The sequence below is a fragment of the Ceratotherium simum genome, chromosome 13 (genome assembly GCF_057802395.1).
Source record: "Ceratotherium simum simum isolate JZ-2026a chromosome 13, ASM5780239v1, whole genome shotgun sequence".
Classification (NCBI taxonomy): domain Eukaryota; kingdom Metazoa; phylum Chordata; class Mammalia; order Perissodactyla; family Rhinocerotidae; genus Ceratotherium; species Ceratotherium simum.
In genome coordinates, this window is record NC_141912.1 from 1,814,347 (window position 1) to 1,832,030 (window position 17,684).

A 17,684-nucleotide genomic window follows, 5' to 3' on the forward strand; every position below is an offset into this window, starting at 1 on the left:
TTTCTGTTTTCTATTTCATTGATCTCTATTTCTTTTTTTTTTTTTTTTTGGTGAGGAAAATCATCACTGAGCTAACATCTGTGCCAATCTTCCTCTACTTTGTATGTGGGATGCTGTCACAGCACGGCTTGATGAGTGGTGTGTAGGTCCACACATGGAATTCGAACCCACGAACCCTGGGCCGCTAAAGTGGAGCGCGTGAACCTAACCACTATGCCACCAGGCTGGACCCTGAAAAGTTTTGTCTTTCAGAACTTTGAATATATCATTCCACTCTCTCCTAGCCTGTAAGGTTTCGGCTCAGAAATCCGCTGAAAGCCTCATAGGGGTTCCTTTGTAGGTTATTTTTTCCTGCCTTGCCGCCCTTAATATTTTTTCTTTGTCATTGACTTTTGCCAGTTTTACTAATATATGCCTTGGAGAAGGTCTTTTTACATTGATGTAGTTAAGAGTTCTATTAGCTTCATTTACATGTAATTCCAGTTCCTTACCCAGGTTTTGGAAGTTCTCAGCTATTATTTCTTTGAACAAGCTCTCTGCTCCTTTCTCTCTCTCTTCTCCCTCTGGAATACCCATAAACCTTACGTTGCATTTCCGAAATGAGTTGGCTATTTCTTGGAGAATTTCTTCATTTCTTTTTAGTCTTAATTCTTTCTCCTCCTCCATCTGTAGCATTTCTATATTTCTATCCTCTAAATTACTGATTCTGTCATCCATAATATCAGCTTTGTTATTTAAGGATTCCAGATTTTTCTTTATCTCGTGTTTTCCATCTCCAACATTTCTGACTGTTGTTTTTCATAGTTTCAATCTCTTTTGTGAAGAATTTCCTCTGTTCATTAATTTTATTCCTGATTTCATTGAACTATCTTTCTGAGTTTTCTTGTGGCTCATTAAGTTTCTTTATAATAGCTATTTTGAATTCTCTGTCATTTAGATTGTAAATTTTTGTGACTTCAGGATTGATTTCTGGGTACTTGTCATTTTCCTTCTGGTCTGGAGTGTTAATATACCTCATTATACTATTTGATGGGGTGAACTTGTGCCCTTGCATAGTGGTAGTATCTGGTCGCAGATTCCACCTGCCACTGCTGGGGGGGCAGGAGTTGTGTAATCTGAGCCCACTGTGACCCCTGGAAGCTGTGCCTGTCCATTGGAAGCTGTGCTGACAGGTCCCGTCTGTGTTCGTCCAGTGGCCACCGCTGCTTTACACATGTAGGTGTGCAAGCACTCTGGCGGGGGTCCCCTGTTGTCTGACCTGGTGCACCAGGTTGGGTGGAGAAGAGTGCTTTCTTTCGCGTGCATGGTCCTGGGTGTTCCGGTTCAGCACTCACTGTCTGCCCTCCTGAGCTGCTGGGCTTGGTGAAGACACCCCCGTGATTGCTTAGCCTCCTTGGTGTGGAGCATTCCCACAGGCTGGGAGGCAACTCTGAGAGCAAAGGTGTTCCTGCGGAGTGCTGCCCTTTACCCGCCTCCTCTCAGAGTCACGTGCTGGCCACCGTGCACGGTGCCGCGCCCTAGATCGCTGCCATTCAAGAAGGAGAGGAGATCCCCTTACCTCCTTCCACTGCTTCCCGGGTGGTCCAGCACCCCCACCTTCAGATGTATGGCTGCATGGATCTCTCAGACGTCTACTGTATTGTATGAATGTCCTCTGTTGGTTTATGAATGTCCTTTTCATTGTATCTTAGTGGGGAGAGACTAAGGGAAGACTTCAGTCCACCATGCTGCTGATGTCACCTATCTCTGGGTTCCTAGTTTTTTTAAAATAGAAGGTTTAATCTGATTTCTGTTATTCCATCATAGTTGGAAATGCAAGTCCTTTCTTATATTTTAAAAACAAATCTTGGAAAACGGTTTGGCAAGTCCTCAAAAAATTAAACATAGCATTATCATATGATCCAGGAATTCCACTCCTAAGTATACACCCAAAAGAACTGAAAGCAAGGACTTAAACAGATATTTGTATATGCATGTTCATAGCACCATTATTCACAATAGCCAAAAGTTGGAAACAAATGGCAGATGAATGGATAAACAAAAAGTAGTACATACATATGATGGAATATTATTCAGCCTTAAAAAGGAATGCAATGCTGATGCATGGTACAAGATGGATGAACCTTGAGGATATTAAGCTCTAAACACAAAGGACAAATACTGTATAATTCCACTTACATGAGGTATCAGGAATAGGCAAATCCATAGAGACAGAAAGTAGACTGGTGGATGTCAGGTGCTGGGGGGAGGATGGAGTGGGGAATTATTGTTTAATGGGTACAGAGTTTTAGTTGGAGAAGATTAAACAGTTCTGGAGATGGATGGTGGTGATGGTCGCATAACACTGTGAATGTACCTAACGCTACTGAATTGTATACTTAAAAATGATTAAAATGGTAAATTTTGTTATATATATTTTACCACAATAAAAAATCATCAAAAAAAAAAGAATCTTCCATCTATAATGAAGGATTTCCCATAAATCTTTCCAATATTCCAATAAAAATCTGACTTCAAAATTTGTGTAATACAACAAGTAAATGTAGCACTGGTTATAACTGGATCATTTTGGGATAAAGTATAGCATTGGCCTAACTGGCAAAACTCAAATCAGATCTGAGGATTAGACAGTAGTAATTTATCATTGTGAATTTCCTGATTTACAGGGTTGTATTTCATTCATGTAGGAGAATGTCACTGTTTGTAGGATATATAGGGAAAAGTCCAGGGTCATGGGGCATCAGGTTGGCAATCTACTCTCAATGGTTCAGAGAAAAGAAGACTGTAATTGAAATTTTTCTGTAAGTTTTTTATGGTTTCAAAAATTTTAAAATAAAAGTGAAAGCATTAAAAAAATTGTGTAATGTTATCACATTGATCTGGTAAGAGTAGAATAGCTAGAGAAAAATCGTAGTAAATCATGTATAAATTATGATAAAAAATTTAAAATTAAAAACCTTAAAAAAACAAAAAGATAAAAGAAATTTTTAGAAGACTGAGTTTAGATGGTGACAAATGTTTCACATAGAATATAACTGAGGTTGGATGCAGTGAAGAACAAAGTCCCTGCTCCATACCGAAACTCCCTGTACTGCTTTACTAGACAGTAACAAGGAAAAAGGACAAATAAAACTAAGTCAAAAGAGCAAGCACACACACAAACCCGCCAGCAAGTGTCTGATGAGTGAGCAGATATCAATTCTCAGTTATACTTACACAATGGTTTTTCCAATGTGCAAAAATGATTTCTCTACAAATTCCCGGACACTATGGACTTCTCCAGTAGCTATGACAAAATCCTCCGGCTCATCATTCTGTAACATCAGCCACATAGCCTAGAGAGAGAAATAAAGAGAGAGAGAGGCAAATCCAAGTTAAAGTTGCACCCAGCTGCCACTTGGGAAATATAATGTTATCAAATTCACATAATTGGATTTGGACCTTGTTAAAAGGTAAACTGAGGCACATTAATATTTTTCAAGAGTTTATTTCAGCATACATCTATTCAAATAGGGCAGCACTAAACCGAAAGTGGTTAGGAGCGCTCCATCAACAGGAGCTAGGGCAAGCTTTTTATAGAGCAGACACTGAAGCAAAGTAAAGAGATTTACTGATTGGCTATAGCCAATCTTTGGCTATATCCAGAGATTATTTGATTGGCTATAGCTTATGCGGTTGCCTTATTTAGGAAAGCTGAATTAGCTGTTTGTGATTGGTTGTTCTTAAGTGTCATTTTCTTGGATTTGAGTGCATTGACTCTGGCTTAGGTTTTGGCTCTCTTATTCAGGCTACCCAGACATTAAGAGCCACCTCAGTCTAATGGCCTTTTTGTTTAAATACTTTAAGATGTACAGCTAGAAAAGGACCACAAATTTAATACACTATTTTAACCACTACAGTAGTAGTTCTCAAACTTTAGTGTGCATCAGAATCATCTGGGGGAACATCTCAGTACAGATGCTTGGGCCATAGCTGCAGAAGTCTGGACTCAGCAGACTAGAGAACGTGTTTTAGGCATCTTTATCTTTAATACTTCAGGTGATTCTCATGCAGCAGGTCCTTGGATGGCAATTTAGAGGAACAAGATTTTGAAGAGTATCTGTGGCAAATAATCTTTCTATAGTGTATTTAAGAAAAGAAGAGTTTAGAAAGCATTGTCTAATTTTCCTTTATACCACGAATAGAATATAAGGAAAAATCATTTAAAGACAGATGTTTGCCCTCAAAAGTAGAACCAAATTTCTTAACAATAAAGTTGAACATTTACCAATGTGGTGACATCAAAAAGCAAAATAATCAAAAATCATTAATGGATGGGGCCGGCCCCATGGCTTAGTGGTTAAGTGCACGCGCTCCGCTGCTGGCGGCCCGGGGTTCGGAGCCCGGGTGCGCACCGACACACCACTTCTCTGGCCATGCTGAGGCCGCGTCCCACATACAGCAACTAGAAGGATGTGCAGCTATGACATACGACTATCTACTGGGGCTTTGGGGGAAAAAAAAAATCATTAATGGAAAAACAATGATGTAATGAATAGTACTACCACTTTTAAGAAGTCATCTGAGAAAATGCACTAGAGTTAAGGATTTCATCAGACAGCATTTCCAGGTCAGGCGCTCAATGGGTGTATCACACAGGTACCCTTTTTCAATAGGAACGAGAAGTCTAGTTGGGCAACAATGCAGCTGCACGTCTAAGACGCAAACTGGTGGCAACCATCACAGCCTGGCTTCACTCAGTTATAACAGCTTTTATCAACAACATACAGACCCATAGTTTCCATAACTTGGAATTGCACACTAATTTTAAAGGTTTTGTTTACACAGATAGAAGACGCAGATTAAAAAAAAATTAAGATAGCTGGTATCTGACAGCAGCATGTCTCTTTGAGAAAAATCCAAGCCCCCACCCCCCAAAATCAATGTTTTTCATCACTCGCACCCACTTTTCAAAATCAATTAGGTAAAAATAATAGGCACTTCATTATAACACAGTCCCCAATATTATGTGCATTGAACTCTTGTTCTAACATTTAAAGAAAACTATTTTGGTTGATGTCTTCCTAGCTGCTACTGCACAGGCTGAAAAATAGGTTGCTGAAATCAATGGAGCAGCTTATTTTCTCTTAGAAAATGCAACCAAAAAAGTCTAATTCCTCTTCATTCATTTAAATTTGTGGGAGCCTTCTAAAAAATATATAATACAGGTAAATATTTCTCTTTTTCTTGAAGTTATTTCTTGTGAATATTTTGTATTTTTGGTCTATCACAAAATTGTTTTAAATTCTATTTTTGTTCTATGGAAGATGAGACTTTGGCCAGTTTTACATGCCGTGGAAATGGGGCCACTGGGTGGGACAATGGCATAGATTCCAGTAAGTGATAGACTGACAAGTAATGGATGAAACTGTCTTGGGTAGGAGAGAGTTTTGTTGACATTAATAAAATATCTGCAGCTTTATTTGGCATTGAGATCATAGTCGATGAATTTAGTCACAACAGTTTTTAAATTTTACACTAATAATATTAATAATAAAACTCGATTAGTTGTTAAAAGGTGTAAAACACAGGATAGGCCAAGCAGCACATAGTCTACAAAAGCTCTGTAGCTCCCTGAACTCAGGGCTGCTGCACACTAACTGCTCCAGGCTAAGAGGAAGAGTGGGGTCTGATGTGCAGCCCAGCACCCTTTGTTGTTAAGCTCCTTAGAGAGCATCTTTTTGTGAGGGGCACCAAGGCACAAGTGCACTAGCAGAGGCCTGGTGGGGGGCCCACTCTTTGTGTCTGTGTCTTGCATGTGCAGTTCCCGTGGCCTAGAATGCCCTCTTCCCTCATCTGTCTGGGAACTCTGACCTCTCCTTCTAGATCCTGTACAAGAGCCCCTTGGAATGAATTCCTGTTATCGCACTGGTTTCCCTGTGAACAGTGGCACACAGCATGGTTGGCTTCATTGGGACCGAGCCTGCCCTTTGGCCACCTTTCCCCAACTAAGCTGACCCTCCCACCTCCCCTGAGCACACGCATGCACACACAGGCACATACACAAACTTGTTTTTGCTTCCTTCAAAATACTTTCAAAGTTTTCAGGAAAAATTAAATTATGCTTCTGGCTAGAATTTCTATTTGAGCATTTTTCTGAGGGATTAGTATATACATTTAAATGTGTTTTACTCAAATTTCCATTCTAAAAATAACATTTCAAATAGCTCATTCAGGACTGCTCAGCTTATTTTATTTCCTTTGAAACACTATGTTGTGTTAGAATGGTTTTGAAAAATCATATTTTTAGTCATGTGAAAGAAAGCAAGGGGCTTGCCGGAAAATATGATTACTGGTTGATGGTAGATTACTTTAAACACTGGGCACAAGTTCTCTGGTGCTTGTTTTGTTCCCCTACAGGAACCTGGGGATCAGTGGGAGCCTCTCACTTTCACTAGAGTGAGTGCCAAGAGTCTGCTCTTTTCTTTTCCATCAGACTATCTGCGGCCTTTGACCTATCAATTTCTAGGCATTTCCTCTAAAGTTCATATTGTACCAGACTCCAGTCTGGGAAAGGGAAGGGAAAGGATATACAACTCCAGATTTATTTGTTATTACTGAATAGTTTACTGGTTTTAACAGAGGGAAAGGGCTTTGTTTAAATTTCCACTGAGCATAATTAATGGTTATTGACTGGTAAATGAAGAACAGGTGACACTCTGGATCAGAAGATAAATGAGCTTGTGTTCTGGTGTGATAATGGGTTAGTAATTTGCCACAAAGCCGAGGCCCAGTGCATCCCATCATCATGCCAGATCATGTCCAGGACACAAAGGCCCCTGTGTGAGAAGTACTAAGCCATTCGCCTCCTTATACATCTGCACACACTGATTTGGTCCATTTATTCTCTGACGGATGGCACAACTGAGGCAAAAGTTCACCACTTCTCACCTTCCTGTTCACATGCTGAAGATATGACCCATGACACGGCCAGGCCACAATCTGTGATCAAATCGCCACCCACCTTTGGCTTCTGACTATAGAAACAATTTTGAGGTTACATGTTTTAGATGTCAATCTTCTCTCTTTGTCTCTCAAGGAATGAAGGAGGAAAAAGACAGAGTCTTCCCACATTCTTTCAGTGTCCTTTAAGGATATGACTGACTTATCCACTTCCTCAGATACTTATTTACTTTCAGCCCTGCCCTGATCGCCAGTGCAAATGAAAAAATCTGCTTTTTAATCTATCTCACAGAGAGGAAAGACAATCAGCTAAGGATCGTACCAAGGCTTCATATTCCTCAAAATAAAAATGTCCCTTAACGGAAGTGAACAGTGCAGTTTTCAAACCATACCTCACATTCATTTTGCTTTTAAGGCACCTGAAGTTTAGAGGAAATCTGACTCCATACCATTGATATTTGAAGGCCAAGTCCAGGTGGTTATAAATATTAGTTAAATTTGGACATGTGCTTTCTTGTAACTATATAATTAACCTATCTGTTCTACAAATCTAATTTAGAGAAGTCAAAATAAAACTTCAATTGAAAAATTATCAAATAAAAATACTCCTCTCCCACTTTGGCATTCAAATCATGAATGCGGAAATGGGCAGTGAAGGGTCATTCCTCTTTCTTTGATTTGGTAGCTCTGGAGGGTGTTCACAGCTGGACCAGTGAAGGAGAACACCCAAAGTACATCACCACAGCTGACTAACTACACCTGATTCCATGCATGCCTTTTGGGGTGTGATGGATGTTTGTCTTAAAAATCTGGATTCTACAATTGCTTCCACCTCGCCATTAACCTTCAGTTCAGTATCCAAACCACAAACACTTATTAACTGAGCTGTCATCCATGAATAACAAGATTTGTTAATCAAGGTTATGTTTAACTATGTTTATTTGACTGCTACTTTTTCAGCCCTGTGTTTTTGTGCTTTATGGGCTTCTGTCATAAAAATAACCTTAAAACAGAACTATATATATATTTACTTCTGGGGAGAAAGTCTTTGAAATAATTCTAACAAAAATCATAGGAATCTGAACAAATGGAATTCCCAATAAAGGATGCCAAGCGTTGATCCATTCACATACATTTTGTCTTTAAGCTTTGTTCAGTAGCTGTTTTCACGATGACAGCCTGGTATTTACAGTTTGGGTCAGGACTTCAAGTAGTCCTGTGCTAGGCCAGGCCTTATGCTTTGTGGGACCCATGTAGGTAGGTCTGAGGGTCAGCTTGGGAGAGTACTTCCTACTCTGATGTAGTTGGACAGGTACCAAATGATTAACAAATAAAACTCTATCAAGAAAGCCATCTAGCATAAAACCCAAGGCCAGCCTTAAGGCCCACTCAATCTATTAATTATCTTCATGGGCAAAAATACTGAGGTTTGTGGATTCCTTTGATTAAGAGTCCTTCAGACATTTTGAAGATACAAAGTAACTAAAACAGGAAAAAATCATTGGATAATAAATTAATAAAAACATCAAAAAATAACAGAACACAATTTAGAAAGCTATATAGCTCTTGCTTTTTATGTTTGCTGTTAACATATCATTCTACATTGATATCATATGCACCGAAAGAAAGAGGCTATGCCAAAATCTGCCTCGCTCTTTATCTTTTTATTCTAGCCAGGTATACCGCTCTACAAATTCCAAGGTTGGGAGTTAGTTTTTCTCATCCCTGGAAACAATATAAAACCTAAAAGCTCCTAGGGTTGTGTTACTCATTCTGAATCAGTTTTTCTGACACACCATCCTGCTCTTTCAATATGCAGATTCAAGTTATGTTATTTATTTCTTCTATTAATCTATTACTATATTTTATCTCTTCTATTCGTTCCATTTCTTTTCCCACACACCAATTATGCACATGTTGTATCTCTTTTTTTCTATCTTCTATGTCTATTATACCCTATCTAATCATTTTTATGCTTGTGATTTTCCATATTATTTTATGTGATTTCCTCCTGCCTGTTCACCTGATTATTTTTAGTAACATTTATTTTAAATTTTGTCACTAATGTGGCTTCAATCTCTGGAATGATTTTCTTTTTCTCTTCCATATCTGTCCTGATTACTTCCAGCTTAACTCTTTCATTTCTTTCTTTAAGCCAGGGGTCAGCAAACTTTTTCTCCAAGGGCCAGATAGTAGATATTTCAGGCTTGCAAGCCATATGGTGTCTAATACAAATAGTTAACTCTGCTGTTGTAGCACAAAAATGGCCATAGGCAATACAGAAGCAAACGGGCATGGCTGTGTTCCAATAAACAAAAACAGGTAGCTGGCCCATGGACTGTAATTGGTCCACCTTGACTTTTAGCAAACTGAACAAAAACGTTACCTGTAATTTCTTTGAATCTGTGGAGAACAATTATCTGAGCTCTAGATACATATTTTTCCTTTAATAATACTCCTGATGATACGTGCTATTCATCTGTTTTGTTTATGCTCCTTCTCTTCTCCTTGCAATCCTCTCCCCACTCCCACCTCAGGTAGAGACCCTGGGGTAGTGCCTTTCCAATTGTTATTACTATCTGAAGAAGGCTAGATATTTCCTGAAGAACTGTATGCGGAGCAGCAGGAAGTGCACTGAGGGCAGCCTGCAGCTTCCATTCAAACTTCGCTCAAAACTCTCTCACCAATCTCATTACATTCTCTGCCCCAGGACATGGCTGCCCTCATTTTTCAGCCCATAGTTCGTAGTGTGGCTCACAGAATAAATCACAAGGCTGCTACGGTGCTATCTGATAATTATTGCTTCCCCACTGCCTTCACCCCAGATCACAATCTGCATTGCCCCTCAGCCAGGAGGCTATGTCACAGTCAACAAAAATGGTTTCTCCTTCAGCAACATCTTCCTGCCATTCTGCAATATAAAAGTGGCTATCTATAAAGATATTCTCCATTCCTATGTAATATCATTTTGTGGGCCTTTTAGGACTGAAAATTAATTTGAGAAAAATCTACAGCCTGTATGTATGTATGTATGCTCAGCATAATATATCCTGAGTGCATAAAGAATTATATTAAACAATTATATGTACCCCAAAGTTATGTGACCATGTAAATCATGTATGAAAAAACCTTAATAAAACAGGCATATACAAATAAAGGATGTTTTACTTGTCAAACACTGCTTAAGAAACTATCCTAACACTTAGTGGCTTAAACCTTTTTATTGTTCAGGATTCTGTGAGTTAGGAACTTAGGAGAGCTCTGGTGGGGATGGCTCATCTCTGCTCCCTGTGGTAGTGGCCGAAGTGATTTGACTGGGGTTGTAGGACCAAGATGGCCTCCCTCACAAGTCTGGTTCCCTGGATGCACTTCAGTTCTCTTCCACATGCTGCCCACCCCCACGGTCCCTCATCAGTCACTAGTCTAGCCCAAGCTTCTTTACAAAACGGAAGCTGCAAGGCCTCATAAGGCCGAGGCCTGGAAGTGACTCAGTGTCACTTCCTCCACATACTACTGATTATAGGATCAACCCAAATTCAAAAAAATGGGAAACAGACTCTCCTCCTTCATTAGAAGAGTGGTAAAGTCACATTGCAAAAGGGCATGCAGGATGGGAGGGATTATTACACCCATCTCCAGAGAAAATCTACCACAAAGAGCTCTCTTGTGATGACTACAATATTAGCGGATTGTTTCAACATGGTAATAAATATTTTTGCCTTTAATATGAAGCATTAGTGCTTCAGCCCGTCATTTCTATGTAAAGCTCTATCTATCTTTAACACAGTGATAGTTACGTTTATATGAGGGCAATAATAATTCACAGACTAACACCTGGAATATGGAAACTCATTTTCAGGTCACTATAAATTAACAAATGCTCTAACTTGGCCCTAACATCATTACTGTCACAACATATTTCCCAGAAGTGGTTGTTTCCTGGAGTGTGCCCAGCCACCTACCTCAACCAGGTGTTTCCAATTACCTGTTCCCACTCGCATAGCCAGGTAAGCCATTCTAGAATTAGTTCCTGGCACAGCAGGAACAATATAAAAGCTCTGGGTATGCAGCAGGAAGTTACTTTATACTCATGACCACCTAATCATCCATCTCCCTGCTCGTAGTTCCTGGCCATGCTGCCTAAACATATTCTTGGGAAGCCAGCTCTGACTTTTCTACGACCTTACCCTTCAAGCCCATCTGACCACCTGGCTCTGCCTCTTGGTCTGACTCTGACCTTTGGGACCCAACTTCTGGGCTGGTTCTGGGCTCCCTTGCATAACAGGTCCTAGCCTTGCCATAGATCTCTCAGTTCCAGTGTTGATAATCATCGTTATCAGTAAATAAATACTATATACACACCATATTATGTGCATTAAGGTGGAAGTAGATAGGACTTTACAAGCTTAGTCTAAAACAGCGCTGCCCAATAGAAATATAATACAAGCCACATATGTAATTTAAAATTTTCTATTAGCCACATTAAAAAAGTAAAAAGAAAAGGTGAAGCTGATTTTAATATGTTTGATTTAGGCCAATATATACACTACACTATCATTTCAATATAAAATACTATCAAGATATCTCAAGATATTTCACATTATTTTTCTATGTATTAAGTCTTCGAAGTCCAGCCTATATCTTGCATTTATAGCACACCTCAATTCAGACTGGCCCACTTCAAGTGCTCAGTAACCATGTGTGGGTAGGGGACACTGCATGGGACAGAGCAGGGCTATAGAGCTGGCCTTGTGTAAGGAAGGAGAGTCGACCTACTACATGATGCACTGCCCTAATCCTGTTTGCTCAATCTGTCAATCAAAAGATTCTGCTGGGGCTTCATGGAGGAGGCCTCATCATCTTTGTAGCACAGCTGGAGGAATAATCCCCCTCTCCTCCCTCCTTTGTAATTGTCACCACCTCCTGACCTTTCCTGTAGTGATTTCATCAGTCATGCCAACTAGGAGAGAGAGATCTTAAAAAGCAGTATAACTAGCTCCTAATTTATGATCATCTGACATTTGAACGCTTGCCTCCTTCATCTACAAATGGGCAGTAATACCACACCCCACCTCCCCCACTGGAATGCCTAGGGAGTAAATACCTAGACAACCACCTATAGGTGTGTTGAAATGCAGTGCTGAGGAGAGGAGGCAGGAGCTCTCAAATTTTGGTGTGTGTTAGAGTGATCTGGAAGGTTAAAACACAGATTGCTGGACTCCTCTAGTTCCAGAGTTTCTGATTCAATAGGCTTGGGGTGGCGCCTGAAAATCTGCATTTCTAACAAGTCCAAGGGTGAAGCTGATGCTGCTGGTGTGTGACCCACACTGAGAATCACTGCTTGCTGTGGCTGCAGCTCAGACTGGGATCAGACCACCTGTCTTTCAACCATAGCTCCAGGACTTACTGGGTAACTTCTAGCAAGTTCCTTAATCTTCGAGTGTCTCAGAAAGATGAGAACAATAAAAGTACCTACCTCATAGGGTTGTTTTTAGGATTAAATTAGTTAATATATGTAAAGTGCCTGGAACAGTGCCTGGAACATAGTAAGTGCTCAAGGACTATTATGTATCATGTTGATGATGTTGACAACGATGATTATGTAGCTTGAGAGGGTTACTGTTGCCTAGAAGAGCTAGTTAATCTCCATGACCATATTCTTGCACCCACAGATGGCAGGAGAAGGAAGACTGAAAGGGTGGAGTGAATTTAATCCTGAATTTGTTTGTCAGAGACACAGAATTTTATAGCTGGAAGAGGCCTCAGAGATGTTCTCATTTTTTTTTAACAAAGGTTTATTTATTTATTTATTTCCCCAAAGCCCCAGTAGATAGTTGTATGTCACAGTTGGACATCCTTCTAGTTGCTGTATGTGGGACTCGGACTCAGCATGGCTGGAGAAGCGGTGCGACGGTGCATGCCCAGGATCCGAACCCGGGCCGCCAGTAGCGGAGCGCGAGCACCTAACCGCTAAGCCACGGGGCCGGCCCCAAAGACATGTTCTCATTCAATTCAATTCATTTTAAAGACTAAACAACTGGAACCAGAGAGATTATATAACTCACCTTAAGTCACACACCTAATTATGCCACAGCTGGGACTAGAACCTCCATTCCCCTTTTAGTATTCTTTTTATTGCATTACACTAACATGCATTTTCCTAATAGCTGTGATTAGGAAAGCATTTTCCCATAGAAACTGTTATAAATGGTTGTTAGGAATAGCTGCATGGACTTCTATGGGCTAACCTGGGGACCGTCAATAAATAGTTATAAAACGCCTGCCAGGTGCCAGGCATTGTGCAAGGGTCTGAGAGTATGCCAGGTAGGCATAAACAAGGTAGATGCTGTGCCTGGCTTATGGACTTCCAACATTTACATAGGAAAAGGATTTTAAAAGTCCAACACTTGATTTAAGAACTTCTGAGACATAAACTCCAGGTAGTATCCAGAAGACATCAGGCACGGAAGCTTTCTAAAGACTTCCTCCTAAGCAAGACTATCCCTACCCACAGCTCCTGCTGAAGCATTGAATCAAGGCAGCTATACTTAAGTCAGGTGGCCTGTCCCTGTGCCTTCCCTCCCTTCCAACTCCCTTATCAGGGATGGAGACTTGACATATTCTGGGCCAATTGGAGGATCAAAGAAGTCTGTAGTAAGAGACTCAGAGACTGAATGAGTAGGATAGCACTAAGCACTGGAGCTGTAGAGAGGACTGCAAAAGTAGCACTGCAGAGTGGAGCATGGAGGAGACCTGTTTGGGTAGGAGTGGGAAAAGAGACTACAAGACTTGAGAGGAGGTGAGGGGAGATATGCACAGACATACAGGAAAGCAGATTTCACTTTCCAGTTCCTGTCAAGTATCCTGAAGCTCCTTATGATAAATCCCTTTTCACTTGAATTTTCTTTGAGTTAGTTTCTGCTTCTTGTGCCAACAAGCTCAGATGAAGACAGCTGGAGACCAAACAAGACTTCCAGAACTTTGCTCAGTTTATGAGTGTGTGGGACCAATCGTGTATCAGGCTCCGAAATCACTGCTGAGAAGACAGTTCCAAAGGGGATAAGGCAACACCTGGGACCTCAAAATCCACAGGGAAGACTGCCATGTGCCCAACCAGCAACCAAAATAACATAAGGCCAATGGGATAAACACTAGCAGAAGAGGAGGTACAGGAGCACAAGGCAGGAGACACTTAATGCAGACCAGAGGAGTAGGAGAGCTTCAGGGAATTCTTATTAATCTGTGTTTTAATCCCAGTGAGCACTGATGACTACTCATTCTTCAGCTCCTCTGAAGACTGCAGGCTAGGACACATATTCCATCTTTGTAACTGGGCATTAGCGTCCCATTAACTCATTCATTTAAATTCATTTCAAATGTGTTTCCCCACAATGCCCTCATTCACAAAACCAGGATTTCAATTTAAAAGTCACTCTCCCACTTAGTAGTCTTAAAACTATGCTTAAATAGATTTAGATTTAATCATTCTGGCTTTAATTTTTGATTGCTAAATATAAAAATACCCCAACATAAACAGTACATAAGCTTTGTTCTTCTGGGAGGTCAAATTGCTCTTACTGATTTGGTCTTATTCATGAGCGTAATGTTTCTGTTATCATAATTTTTTCCTAGATGCTGACTCTGTAACGTCCTTGATTGAAAGAGATAAAAAGGGAAGCTAGTTATATTTAAGAAAACGTTTATTGTAACAGTAATATTTGAGCCCAGTGACACAAGAGGAAAGAAATTCCACTATATATAAAAAACAATAATTTAGAGACAACTTCCCCTCCAATAAAAGGGCCCCTCCACACTACTGACAATTAAACAAAAAGTCCCTTTGTGTTCTTCAAATTAAAAAAAAAAATCAAGAGCTCCTAAAAGTTGAATTACTTTAAAAACACATAGATGGTGACAAGAGATTTTTTTTTGTCTTTATAACTCTTGATGAAATCTAGAAAAACAAGCCTTTTTAATTAACATTTTCAAAATATTTAACTTATCAAGTATTTGAAAATTCTAAAATGTCCAAAAAATATTTTTAAAAAAACTTTAGAGAAGTTTAACTCAAATTACCAGACTCTGGGGAAGAAATATTTATTTTTAGGTGACTAAAACAAGTATTAATGACTGCTCAAGATCCATTATTAACAATAAAAAATTGTCTATTACTACACAACACCATTAGTAACATCATCTAGCAGATGCTAAAGGTCAAGAACTGAGGAGCAATCTTTTCTTTTAATATAACACAACATTTTTCACATTCATTTCACATGAATGAACAATGTCTTCATTGTTTTCCTGAACACTAATTTAGTGTTGTATTTTTTTTGCTTGTGTCAATGAGTGTCAAAATATTGTTCTTTTAAATACATGAAAGTATTTGCATAGAGCTTTATTACTGATCTTTAGATATTAGCTAGAGGCAAAATAAAATAGACACTCCAGTTGGGAAATCTCACCAGCAATGAAAAGCAAGAGTCTTTAACATATTCTGTTTTTCTGCCAATTTTTTTCCCAAGTACACAATGGTTTATTTACCTCACAACTGGTGAAATTAAAAGCAATGTCAGATACAATAAAACTATACTTCAACTATAAGACACAAGGATTCCATTTCCCTAAAAATGAAACAGAAAGTTTGCAAAGAGGACTACAAAAACTCTTAGGAGGACGATCTAAGATCTTGACATGAATTAAAACACAATACCATATAAAAGATTACAGAAAAGCCAAGAAACACAGTGTGTTTGAGCAATGAACTGAGAAACATAGGCAGTTTTTATTAAGTTATACCTTTCTGCACCATCTCATTATTAAATGCTCAATTGACTGTTGTGTTTGCATTTATCCTAGTTATTAAGAAAAATAAAGCCACCACATTTTCTGTCTCTCCAAGTTGAAGAGTCCACAACCAGGTATCTGATGTTGTTTTCAATTCTGTTTTTTCCCCTCCCTAACACTAATTATCTTGCCATCATGGTACTGCCCAAAAAGACAAAATGCCCTTTCACAGAAGTGTAGGCTCCAGTGATGGGTTACTCACTACGAAACTGAAGGGCTGTACCCTGGTTGCGGTCAGGAAAGAGCAGTCCCAGAGCTCTGTGCCAGGACAGGCTAGTAAAGGCCATGCCTGCACCACGAGAAACCAGACCAGCCTTTCAAGTCAAGTGTTGGCTTGTAGACATATAAGTTAATCAGCTATGAAATAACCACCACAATGTTCTTATTGATCACGAAGGGCCTATGAGGCAACTCTTGGCCCAGAGAGTATCTGTGCTTCATTCTTTCAGCCTCTGACTTTCAGAGAAAGAGAGCACTTTAAGAGTAGTGTTTGCAAAAGACAGATGTTAACTTCGTGATTTGAACCTTCCTAGGAAGATGTGCAATGTGCTGCGTCTTCCAAATGAAGTATACTAAACCCATCATATTCATATACCTGTTCATTTTTCAAAGAACATGATAGTGTTTTCATTGCATTGCACTTATTAACAGTAAAAAGGTTAGAAAACTTGAAACTGATAACATTTCAAAACTAAATTTTAAATGTTTTCCCCTAAACTTTTTTCTTCTCTGTGAGACACTAGGTAATGTTGATAATTTTGCTTTTAAATCAGTGTGATTGATTAAAAGAACAGCTATTGAACACTTGCTCTAAAAATCATAAATTAATTTGAGAAGCTGGTAATTTTACAGTACTAATATGTATATAGGTAAATATAGAATATTTAGTATACTTCTATTGTTCTTGAAAAAGAGCCAGTGTGATAACCATACTTTCTGGTCCATCTATACCAAATCTTCAGTTCCCATTTCTATTAAATTCTTTCTAAAGTCATAGAAGGAAAACCAAAAGTAGGTGAGGGTGACTTGTGCTGTCAGAGCTTGAGGACATATTGTAAGATGCTCCGAAATGTGAGCTATTGGGTCACCCACAGATGTGACAATAAACTATGGACTCCTTTCCCATTAGGCCAGCTCCATCATTCAGAGATGTCCTCTAGAAAGAATCCTCTCAAGCAAAAATGAAAAAGAACAAATTCAGTATAGAGTCCAGTGAGAGGATTATGCAAGTGAGCTGAAGAATCAGTGAATTAAATCTTTAAGAGAAACATTCAGTAAATCAATTCTCCAAGGGAACGGAGATAAAATCCCAGTGTCTCCCCGTGAGAAACTGGCTGCCAAGTGATAAATCCTCTACTCTCAGTGTGCTATCCTCACTATCTGGTTAGGCGTCCAGACACATGTGTCCACAGACATTAAAGAACTTGGTCAGTGAGAGAAAGAACATGCTTGGTTTAATGACAGTTGCACAATTGCTCCTGCCTTTCATTTTTCTTTCACATAGATTGCCTATGTGTGACTGACTCCAGAACAAACAGAGATGGAAAAAAAAAAAAAAATCAAGCTTTGTATTTCTAACAGTGACCTGGACTGCAGGTTTACTCAAGGCAGAACAATGGGATATCCCAGTCATCAGGGTGGCATAATGATCTACAAAGCAATGAGAGCCTGTTTCTCAGTTTGCACGACTCACTTATATCAACAATTCAGTGTCAGATTAGTTTAACACTTTGCTAGGGCCACTGAGGAAAAGGACAAGTACTGCACATTTGCTCCTAAGAGTGAACAGTGCCCCCCAGCTGGTGGGCATATACATCCTGCTCACCTGAGGGAAACAGCGCCACCTACTGAAACTCCAATCTGCTTTAGTGGAGACATCTACTCTGCCCCAGCAC

General features: G+C 39.6%; 1 protein-coding gene across 2 annotated transcripts in view; it reads right to left on the reverse strand.

The window, feature by feature from the left end:
* The window catches only part of GMDS (GDP-mannose 4,6-dehydratase), a 619,043-nt gene that overhangs the window by 125,413 nt on the left and 475,946 nt on the right, over window positions 1-17,684 (reverse strand). For both annotated transcript variants that reach the window (XM_087437913.1, XM_087437914.1), the window contains exon 8: window positions 3,217-3,335. In XM_087437913.1, coding sequence (XP_087294039.1) covers window positions 3,217-3,335 — 119 coding nt within the window. The remainder of the gene's footprint in view (window positions 1-3,216; window positions 3,336-17,684) is intronic.